Source organism: Haliotis rubra, unplaced genomic scaffold (genome assembly GCF_003918875.1).
Source record: "Haliotis rubra isolate DU_JTF1 unplaced genomic scaffold, ASM391887v1 Scf251, whole genome shotgun sequence".
In the NCBI taxonomy this organism is placed as follows: Eukaryota; Metazoa; Mollusca; class Gastropoda; order Lepetellida; family Haliotidae; genus Haliotis; species Haliotis rubra.
Window position 1 is genome coordinate 720,098 of NW_025766570.1, and position 12,397 is coordinate 732,494.

Here is a 12,397-nt window from a genome sequence, read left to right on the forward strand (position 1 = left end):
GCCACCTGATAAATATAATGATAAATTATGAAGGATTTTGCCGGGACTGAAATGTTATATGGAGCCACCCGAGATATCGAGTTATCAGAGTTTGACTCAACAGTGCTCGACTGTATATGTATTATATCAGGAAATCAATTCTTTGATATTGGGCTAGTGTTCGTAAATATCTTGTCATTGGTGAATTGAATGTTTGGTGTTGTTTGATATTGCATTATTTCGTAAATATCTTGTCATTGGTGAATTGAAAGAAAGTATGTTCACTGTATCAGGTAATTAGTAAGAGTAAACACCTAAATATCTTTATACAAGATTTATTGATAAGCTCTACAAATGTTATATTTTTCATGTTAACATTTTACCGTTGTTGAGAGAATGATCTGAACCAACTTGTTTGTTAAGCATGTGAATGATTAAACATGGGAGGAGAGTAGCGTAGTAATATATTATACATCATGTGATGTAATGTGATGTAGTGTGCATGTGTGTAGTGTGTAAAAGGCGTATTGTAAACACTTAGTTGTGTCGTCTCTCCTGGGAACAACTAGTCATGCAGTGCACTTGATAACAGTAATTCACTTTCTGGGAAAGTGACATTGCCTCATCCTCAGACACCTGCCTCTATGTTAGCATGGAAAGTGGCCATTGTGACACTACTGGACCTCCCAACTGGTTTGTCAATCTCTTTTTGGGCTTGGTCGAACCGTACAATGAACAACCCCTCCACTTAGTTTGTTGATCCTTCTAGCAAATTTGTTGTCCCTCCCAATAGTTTGTCGATCCTGTCTACTTCTACACTTGCTTCATTGATTCCTGTTGCTACTACATCCCTGTTCCTCGACCACCACTGATACAAACATAACTTTTATCAATGATCTTACTGCCAACATTACCTCCTAAATTGCCGGTCCCTCCTGGATTACCTTCGCCCATCCTTTCTTCCTCATATCTTGAGTCAAGACTCTCCTTTGATGATCCTGTCTCAACCTGTCTGGAGCAGAAGTTTAAAGTTGTTTATTATTTCTTCACCAAACTTGGCACGTAGATAGGTCTGGATGTGAACTGATGCCCTTTTTGGTAGTTTGGATTTCTGAATAAAATGTTTTTGGCATTTCCATGGCAACAAGTTTGACTTCCAATGAAATAGGTGGTAGTGCTCTTTTCCGGAGCAGACCTTTGAAACCATTCAATGTTTTTCCTCCAAATTTGGCACATAGATAAGTCTGGTGGTGAACTGTTTTGTTTGTTTGGATAGTTTTGGATTTCTTAATAAAATAAATTTTTCCTTATCCTGACTCATGCTCTTTTGCTTGTCTTCTTCTTCTTGCGAACATAGTGGAACACTTGTATCTCCCTAATTGAAGCTCCCTTCAATGTAAAATCACTAATTAGTACTCACCAAGAGGCGCCACCTCTTCCCTCATGCTTTACTCTCTCCTTCTTCGCCCAGTGAGCAGGATGTGAGAGCGCCTGTGTCTCCCTACACACTATATCCTTTGATTATTCTTAGTTAGTTACCTCTTGTAGTCATCTATAGAGGTTTAGCTAGTATCCTTCAACAATTATGTATTGATATTTATTCGTATTTCTGCTGTTTATTCACGGGACGCCGTGATTGTTCAGCAGTTTGCGTTGATGAAAATCTGTACTGTTTGTAGGTTACGTTTTTCTGCAGCCGATCCGCATTTAATATGCCCTAGCTGTACTGCACCATGTGCATTTTCTTCACGTTGCAGTTACTGTAATAATTTGTCTAACTCTGCATTTAACAAATATTATCTTTGCGTCTTGAGACGCGCAGCAGATAGGTCACGTAAAGAGAGCCTAGCCATGGCCGATACTTCGGAACCCCTAGCCAGTCAACTGCTGTTGGACGACCCCCTCCCGTCTGGTGTTCCGTTAGAGTTACCCTCGGAGGAGAGGGGGACGCGAGTCCGCCATCTCCAAGAAGCGTCCTGCATCCCCAGACATCCCGCCGCCGCGAGCCGAAGACTAAGAGGGCTTCCGCTTCGTGCCACAACGCAGACTCCGTACCCCCAGGGCAGCGTCTACCTCCCAGGGGAAACCAGCGAAGTCTACTAGGACTCTCTCAGCCGAGATTGTTCCTGCCGCAGAACTAGGTCTGTATGATGATCAGCCTATCATCATACCCGATGTACGCCACAAGAAACGACCGGTGTCGGCAACAGTGACGTCAGCGCAGATCTACAAGCAGCCTGATGTACCAACGCTGATGTCTGACGATCTTCCTGAGGGTCCCGTCGCTACCAACGCAGATAGGGCACCAACTACATCTTCGCAGACCGTCCCAGACGACCTGGTTCTACACATTATGAAGATGATGGAAGACCGCTATGGCCTGGAGAGACAACCAGCCCAGAGGCCGAACCTTTGCGAAGGCTCCAACGTAGACGTCACCCCAGAGGGACCCCCGTCAACGAAGCAGCCGCTATCAAGTCATCGCTCGGGAACCCACCTGCGCGAAGGACGTCACAGCCCACCTCTGCGAAGGACCCAGATGTACAGCCTTCGCGAAGGACAGCTAGATCGTCACCTGCCTCGGACTCCAATGATCAACACTCACGAAGAGGTTCGCGAAGGAAGATCCTCTCATCCCCGGACTCTGACTCGGACCCCCCAGCCTTCGTGAAGGTCAAGTCGTCACTCCCCAGGACCGGACTCAGATGAAGCTTCACGAAGGTCTTCGCGAAGGGCACCAATCACAGGCTCCAAGTCATCTTCGTCTACAAGGTCATCGAGGGATTCCCCAAGAGCTTCGCAAAGCTATCAACGTTCACCACATAGATTTCCGCGAAGGTCACCATATCGACGCAGCTCACCAGGCCGTTCTCCATGACGATCTCCTCGCCGATCTCCACGTCGATCACCTCGTCGTTCACCACGTCGATCTCCACGCAGGTCATCACACCGTTCGCCTCACAAGTCTTCACGGAAGTCCCCAGACAGGTCTCCGTTGACGTCACCCTGCACAGCTGTAGAAGTATACAGGTCTCCATCTCAGTCACCATCGGAAGAGCATCAACCTCTTATTTGCGATCCTGTTACAGAAGATGATGGAGGCATCATATTCTCCGACGCAGAAATACGCTACTGGATGGTTAACAACCTGGACCTAGCTTCACCTTCCAAGAACGGTAACCCAGCCCACACTTATCTCATGAGGGAGGACCATGCAGACACCATCACCCTACCTCCGATCGACCCGATAGCAACAGTCTCTCAGAATCTGGACACAGCCTTCCATAAAGCCACTAAAGCCCAGGCGCCGCACTTACCACAGTTCAACGCCAAAAAGTTCTCAACCCATAATATGGACCCATTTTTCAAGGCACAAGATATCGACGATAACTTCAAAGTAATCAACGATGCCAAGAATAAGACCTACAAGATAGACAACCGCAAGCTGGTGCAGATCGAAACCATGACAAGGAGAATGTTCTTCGGCCTTAACAGATCAAGAACGATTAATGAAACTCTCATCACCAGATTTCGAGATTCTACATCAGAAGATGACAGAATGATTTACTCGGCCCTCCTTATGCAGAAGAAGGACCAGCAGTTCTTAACGGATCATCTTACATCAGTCTCCGCAGCGCTAACTCTGGCTCGTCGTCAAGGTCTCCTCGCTTCCTGTAGTTGGGGTGAACAGTTTACATCTCCACTCTACACAGCCCTGTGGTCTTCGCCATCTATCTTCGATGGAGGAATAGATAAAGTCTCTAAAGAAGTCACCAAGGATTCAAGGGAAGTCCTAATGATAAAGTCGATGGACACGCTATCCAGCGTCATCAGGCAGGCATCACAGAGATATTCAGGAAGATCTAAGTTTACTGGCTTACAGAAAGCACGGGACAGGAAGATGGCCACCTCAAGAGGAAAAGATTCTTTTCATCGCCCATACGGCAACTACAGAGGAGGATCTGGAAGAGGCAGGGCACCCAGAGGTTCCCGCAACTATAAACAATGAAAGATGGGTTCAGAACGACTGGAGCCTTCCACCCCAGCCGTTCCAGTACAACCATCACAAGTGGGTGGACGTCTTCAACTGCACTGGGAGAACTGGGGAATTCTACAAGACCCTTATGTCTCCAACATCCTACATCACGGATATCGAATCCAACTACAGGCCACGCTTCTGTTTACAGTCAACCCTCACAAGTTCGACTTTCAGGCGCAACAACTACCAAAGTTACGAGAAGCTGTTGCATCGCTACTAACCAAGCAGGCCATAGAAGTACTGGATCAAGTAAACATCGAACCAGGCTTCTACTCCCCAGTTTTCCTAGTGCCCAAGAAGAACTCTAAGGAAAAGTTCAGACTCATCTACAACATGAGCACGTTCAACAGAGATTATCTACGCAAACCGCTAACGTTTCACATGATACATCTACCTCAACTCCGGCACCTAGTTCGTCCCATGGACTACATGGCCAGTATAGACCTGCAGGATGCGTATCTACATATCCCCATACATCCTGAATCCAGGAAATACCTACGGTTTACACTAGACGGGCTGCATTATCAATGGAGAGTACTCCCATTTGGAATATCATCGGCCCCCTGGTTATTCACAAGAGTAACGAAACCCATCATCACTTACCTACATCATCTAGGGCTACGCTGTGCGTTCTACCTCGAAGACGGGATTCAAGTAGATCAAGATCCACAGCGTCTCAAACTACAGTTAAACTTCATCATCAAGCTACTAACATAGCTAGGATGGTTAGTAAATCTACTCAAGTCGGACCTAGAACCTACGCAAGATCTGCAATTTCTTGGCATTCGATTTATCACGACACAGACCCGTATCGTCGTACCAGAGGACCGATGGCTCAAGATCCAACAGACCATCCCACAAGCCTTACTCTCTCCGCTACCACTACGACAATGGCAGAGTCTGTTGGGTCTCCTCACGTCAGCCCAAGACATGACAGTCAGAGGCAGACTACAGTTACGTCCGTTACAGGTCCTCATCAACGCTCATCTCGACGACCTACAACCATTCAGTCTACCGAAGCACATCAGACCTCATCTACTATGGTGGACCAGGAGGTCGAATGTCTGTGAAGGCATCTATTTAACAGAGCCGGAATTCAAAACCCATCTCTATGTAGACGCGTCGCTCTTAGGTTGGGGAGCTCATCTCGCCAACCGGACGGCATCAGGGTTATGGAACCAGCAAGAGAGCAAGCTGCACATAAACATGCTAGAAATGAAAGCAGTAATCAACGCCCTACTACATTGGAGCACTATTCTACAGAATGCGCATCTGATGATTCAAACCGACAACTCAACAGTGGCGTTTTATGTAAACAAACAAGGCTCAACGAGATCATTGAACCTATTGACTCTATGCTTTCAACTGTTCGATCTAATCGACGATCTCAACATACATGTCAGAGCATGCCTCATTCCGGGAGCCAAGAATGTACTAGCAGACGTACTCTTTCGGCCACATCTACCGTCACCGACAGAATGGATGCTTCATACAGAAATCTTTGCACAGATTATCAAGGAAATAGGAGCTCCGCTAGTAGACCTATTCGCCACTCGCTTCAACAATCAGCTAACAACATTCGTATCACCAGTCCCGGATCCACAAGCGTGGGCAACAGACGCACTTAGCATATCCTGGGAAGGCCTCAACGTGTACGCATTTCCGCCACCAGTGCTAATTCCACAGGTATTACAGAAAATCAGACAAATGCAGAGCCTCCAACTGATTTTGGTCGTGCTCTACTGGCCAGCGAGAACGTGGTTTCCCATTCTAATTCAAGAAATCGGACAACCAACACTAGAGATACCAAAGCGCTCGAATCTACTAATACATCCTCACACCAAACAAGCACACGGAAACCCAGAAGCATTCTAACTTCACGTATGGACTGTATTAAAGTGTGTCTAAACAAGAGAGGTTATTCAGCCAGAGCGGCGAAAGCAGTCACGCTTGCTTTACGCAATTCTACGCGCAACTTGTATGACGACAAGTGGCACAGTTTTGAAACATACGCTACTAAAAAGGGATTTACAGTGAGAAATGCTACACATCCACAAGTGGCTGACTATCTGTGTTACCTACGACAAAATAAACATTGAAAAGGCTCGACATTGTCAACATATCTCGCAGCTCTAAGTTCTGTGATAACTATGAGAACTGGTGTCAAGCTAAGGAAAACGCCAGAGTTACTGGCCTTACTACGTTCATTCTGATTGGAGGATCAGAAACAGAGATTTCGCGCTCCAGCATGGGATCTCACAAGTGAGGCCTATGAACCACTGGAATCAACAACCTTTGAATTTCTGTCACAGAAAACATTGTTCCTGTTATCCCTAGCAACGGCTGCCAGGATGTCAGAAATTCACGCTCTAGATTATGAGAGAATACGTTTTGACGACAATCAAAACATAGTGCATATGGGACTGCGATGGGATTTTATCGCCAAGAATCAATTGCCAGGTCAACCAGACAGATTATTCCATGTTCCTGCACTCTCCTCGATTCTCGGACCTCAAGATACGCTTGACCTATCTCTATGTCCAGTCAGAGCACTCAAAATCTATCTACAACAATCCAAAACGAGGCGACGACAACTCAAGCGGTTATTCATCCCTCTATCGACAGCGACTCAGACTGAAGTCTCTCGTACCACCATATCGATATGGATCAGAACTGTCATTGTTTGTGCCTACAAGGCTGCAGGACTCGACCCTCCAAGAGCATCTAATCCCCATGAAATCAGAGCACTGGCTTCCACACTCGCTCTACACGGAAATTGCTCGTTGAATACCATTATGGAGGGATGCTTTTGGAAATCCGACATGGTGTTTGCTAACCACTATCTGAGAGATATCACCACTGAGGACGTCTCAGGTATTCACCATTTCGGTCCCATGGTCCTCGCACAGCAGTTGACAGTCCCTCGTAGACGATGATTAGTCTCACGAGATTATTATGTATATATCATACCAGTATCATCTAGCTTATAACTCTACGGAGTTTTGTGCTATTGTATACATATCTTAAGTCTATAGTAGTCTTAAGCCCAGTACTGATGTTTTATGTACGTTGGGTCGCTTCTCCACTTTGGAGTCGCGTTATACCATTATTACTATTTTTTCATAGTATCTATATATTGTAGTACCCCTCATCTATGGCAGCTAGTAGAACTTATGTTTTATAGCAGGAATTAGCTTAATTACAGTGCCATTATGAAGTTCCCGTAGGGGGTTATTACTTATACAGAAATCACTAATTATTTAAATCCAAAGTATTCTGTTTTCCCACCTCCGTTTCCGTAGGATTCTACAAGCAAAAGAGCATGAGTCAGGATAAGGAAAAATATGTAATTTTCTGAATAAAATTGATATTTTATACTTATCCTCACTCATGAGGTAAGCCCTCCCATCCTCCCCACATAACACTTTGGATTTCCCTGTAAATTCAAGTGTTGGGCTCGCTATATCAGGAGAGAGTGAAGCATGAGAGAAGAGGTGGCGCCTCCTTTCCCGCGCATTTGGAAGAGGGAGGCAACTCTTGGTGAGTACTAATTAGTGATTTTACATTGAAGGGAGCTTCAATTAGGGAGATACAAGTGTTCCACTATGTTCGCAAGAAGAAGAAGACAAACAAAAGAGTGTGAGTCAGGATAAGTATAAAACATCAATTTTATTCAGAAAATTACATTTTTTGACATTTCCATGGCAACAAGTTTTCCTTTGACTGAAATTGGTGGTAGTGCTCCTTTCCAGAGCAGAACTTAAAAACTGTTCAATACTCTCCTTCCACTTTATGGGTATCCAAGAACCTAATGACATTGACCAATACCACTCTATTCCCAATATCAACATTACTGAGGTACATCAAACTGTACATTTGACATTGTTATCCCACCGGCATGTAATGCAGTGGGATATAGTCGTCGCCTCGTCCGTCTGTCCGTCCGTCCGTAATCATTTTGTTTCCGGAGCATAACTCAAAGACCGTTCCATATTTTTCAACAAAAATTGGTAGATATGTCAAACATAACCTAAGGTGGTGCCTTTTGCTATTTACAGATTATTGTCATTCTTATTTTTCTCGGTTTCCATGGAAACGTTTTGGACTTAGTCTTAAAGAAGGGTGGGCTTCGTTTCCCGGAGCATAACTCAAGAACCGTTCAATATTTTTCAACAAAACTTGGTAGATGTATGAAACAGAACCTTAAGTGGTGCCTTTTGCTATTTACAGATTTTGGTCATTTTTATTTTTCTCGGTTTCCATGGAACTATTTTGGACTTAGTCTCAAAAAGCAAGGATTGCTTTCGTTTCCGGAGCACAACTCAAAAACCGTATAATATTTTTCAACAAAACTGGGTAGATATATCAAACACATCCTAAAGTTGTGCCTTTTGCTATTTGCCGATTTTTGGCATTTTTATTTTTCCCGGTTTCCATGGAAACTATTCGGACATAGTCCCAAAAGTGAGGGGTGGGCTTCGTTTTCGGAGCACAACTGGAAAACTTCTTAATATCTTTCAGCAAAACTTGGCAGATATGTGAGGCAGATCCCAAAGTGGTGCCTTTTGCTATTTGGCAGAATTTTGGCATATTTATTTTTCCTGATTTTCATGGAATTGATTCGGTCTTAATCCCAAAAGGGAGGGTGGGTTTCGTTTCCGGAGCACAACTCGAAAACTTCTTAATATCTTTCAGCAAAACTTGGCAGATATGTGAGTCAGATCTTGAAGTGGTGCCTTTTGCTATTTGCAGATTTTTGTCATTTATTTTTTTCATGATTTCCATGGAAACGATTTGCACTTAGTCTAAAATCAAGCTGGACTTGAAGTAACTGTCAGATGATTTGTTCTTTCAAAGATGTGGGGGCCGGGGGGATATGTCATCTTCTGATGACTCTTGTTATAAAAAGTTGACATATTCAAGAAGAGTGTTTTACTATTGCAGGAGATATTGATGACTTTGTCTCCTTAGTTACTACTCAAAACCAACAAGGAAAATGTAGGAAAACTTTTTGTATTGGGGAATAGTCACAATTAACAGGTTAATTTGTCTCTATTTCAATGTATTTCAGATCCTAACAGTCAAGTTAATGGTAGATGCTGGCAGCTCATGTGTGTGGCAGCTGGGGTGATGGCACCGGCAAATACAAGAGTGCTGAAATACTTGCAGGTGCATCTTAAGAAGTGTTCTCTTGACACCACGACAGAAGAAGGCAAATTTGCAAGATTCTGCTTTAAGGTTTGAGTCCATTTTGATTATATTTTCTACAAAAAGGAGGAGGTTTATCTCTTTATTGCTGCATAGTACTGTACACCATTGTCCATCTTTCATGTCTCTTTTGCACAGCTCATATGGCTATCATCATAACCATGCTGTGGGTAACATTAGTTCATGTGGACAGTTAATTTACATGGACTAGGGATCCTCTGTACAAAGCTATCATCCTGTATACTGTTTTATTGTACCCTGTACATTCAGTCTACTGTTAACCCCTGTGGAGACCTATGGTAGAATGTGTCCCCCCCAGCACCCCATTGCTTGTTATCCCCTGCCACGCCTTTAGCGCTAAGCAAAGGATATAGTATTAGGCTCCATCCGAACGTATGTCCCGAAAGTACGTACGAACGTACATATGTACGAATTGGAATATCTTAAGAACTGTTGACTAGATTCTTTTCATATCTGGTAACTAGGTTCATCACAATATGAAAAAGGTCCCAGTCAGGTTTGGTGACCTTGACCTTCATTTCAAAGTCACAAGGGGATTTAAATGTTTTATCCTTGTTAGTGATATATCTCAAGAAATGTTCTCTGGATTTTCTTCATGTTCGACATCAAGCTTTATCTAGGGAAGTCGCAGGGCCCAGTCGATTTTGGTGACCTTCACTTAATTTTCAAGGTCACGGCAACCCTTCAAAGATTTCAGCATGTTAACTTTCATGTTAAGCTTGTCAGCGAGATATCTCAAGAACCGTTCACAGGATTTTCTTCATATTTGACACCAAGCTTCATCTAGGAAAGGCTATGGCCCAATCAAGGTCACGGCGACACTTTGAAGATTTCAGCATGTTAAATTGCATGTTAAGATTGTCAGCAAGATATCTCAAGAACGGTTCACTGGATTTTCTTCATAGATTTTCAAGGCTTCTCAAGCAATTTCTTTATTACTATTTTGCATATTTCATACACCATGACATTCATATCAAGGTCAAAGTGAGTTTTGAAAATATTTGCGTGTTTGAACAACTACAGAGCAAGATATCAAGAGAGGTTGACTGGTCATGTTTTTGTTGACATTTAACTTCATCTTAAACTACGACCTTCACTTTCATTACTTTTTAAGTTTGATTTGATGATTTGCGGCGGAGGATTATGTCACCTTAGTGACAATGCTTGTTATAAGAGACAACTAAATTGGACAACCTGTTTGGCATTGGTTCCATCACTGTGTCAGTAAAGGAAGATAGCCTGGTAGTTGATTGCACTGATCCCAGGAGCATGGTTTCTTTGCACAGCATACTTCTTTGACCTTGACCTTGACAGATGGTAGATCCTATCAATCTGCTGGTCAAGCCCTGAGAACTTATGCTTTAATTGCTGTATCACTTTTGGCCTGGCTTTTTGAGTGCTTGTTGAATTGATTATAGTTATATCGATATACATGGATTCACACTTTACTTTTTAAAGCTCAAACATTGGCTTGATGGGCTCATATGCCAAATTGCTGGAATCTTCTGCTAGTGTATATAAACTCTATATCCCTTGTGCCTGTCTGTCAGATATCCACAGACATTATGAATCTGCCAGTGCAGGCACTCAGTGGCAGGTGGAATGATGAAATTCTACCACTAACAAAGGATTGCAAGCAACCCCTAAAACGTAACATGTTATATTCTGTATTACACTTGATCAGTAAAGTACAGATTCTAATACTTTTGTTGGGTTGAGTCCCATCCGGGATTTGAACTCATACTGTCAGAGTCATATAAGATCATAAGACATAGGTCAACATGGACACAAGGAGGGATTTGATAATAGCTATCTTGCCCAGAGAGGTTATTACTCTTTTCATCCATTTATTTCTAATTTGTTATCCCACCGGCATATAATGCGGTGGGATATAGTCGTCGCCTCGTCAGTCCGTCTGTCCGTCCGTCCGTCCGTAATCATTTTGTTTCCGGACCATAACTCAAAGACCGTTCGATATTTTTTAACCAAAATTGGTAGATATGTCAAAAATAACCTAAGGTGGTGCCTTTTGCTATTTACAGATAATTGTCATTTTTATTTTTCTCGGTTTCCATGGAAACGTTTTGGACTTAGTCTTAAAGAAGGGTGGGCTTCGTTTCCGGAGCATAACTCAAGAACCGTTCAATATTTTTCAACAAAACTTGGTAGATATATCAAACAGATCCTAAAGTGGTGCCATTTACAGATAATTGTCATTTTTATTTTTCTCGGTTTCCATGGAAACGTTTTGGACTTAGTCTTAAAGAAGGGTGGGCTTCGTTTCCGGAGCATAACTCAAGAACCGTTCAATATTTTTCAACAAAACTTGGTAGATATATCAAACAGATCCTAAAGTGGTGCCTTTTGCATTTCACAGATTTTTGGCATTTTTATTTTTCCCGGTTTCCATGGAAACGATTCGGACTTAGTCCCAAAAGTGAGGAGTGGGCTTCGTTTCCGGAGCATAACTCAAGAACCGTTCAATATTTTTCAACAAAACTTGGTAGATGTATGAAACAGATCCTAAAGTTGTGCCTTTTGCTATTTGCCGATTTTTGGCATTTTTATTTTTCCCGGTTTCCATGGAAACATTTTGAACTTAGTCTCAAAAAGTAAGGATTGCTTTCGTTTCCGGAGCATAACTCAAGAACCATTCAATATTTTTCAACAAGACTTGGTAGATATATCAAACAGAACCTTAAGTGGTGCCTTTTGCTATTTGCCGATTTTTGGCATTTTTATTTTTCCCGGTTTCCATGGAAACGATTCGGACTTAGTCCCAAAAGTGAGGGGTGGGCTTCGTTTCCAGAGCATAACTCAAGAACCGTTCAATATTTTTCAACAAGACTTGGTAGATATATCAAACAGAACCTTAAGTGGTGCCTTTTGCTATTTGCCGATTTTTGGCATTTTTATTTTTCCCGGTTTCCATGGAAACGATTCAGACTTAGTCCCAAAAGTGAGGGGTGGGCTTCGTTTCCAGAGCACAACTCAAGAACCGTTCAATATTTTTCAACAAGACTTGGTAGATATATCAAACAGAACCTTAAGTGGTGCCTTTTGCTATTTGCAGATTTTTGGCATTTTTATTTTTCCCAGTTTCCATGGAAACGATTCGGACTTAGTCCCAAAAGTGAGGGGTGGGCTTCG

At 42.9% G+C, this 12,397-nt stretch overlaps 1 protein-coding gene across 1 annotated transcript in view; it reads left to right on the top strand.

Annotated features, from left to right (window-relative positions):
- LOC124279515 (unconventional myosin-VIIa-like) overlaps positions 1-12,397 on the top strand; it is a 754,149-nt gene that overhangs the window by 497,440 nt on the left and 244,312 nt on the right. The window contains exon 33 of the mRNA XM_046715341.1: positions 9,090-9,256. Coding sequence (XP_046571297.1) covers positions 9,090-9,256 — 167 coding nt within the window. The remainder of the gene's footprint in view (positions 1-9,089; positions 9,257-12,397) is intronic.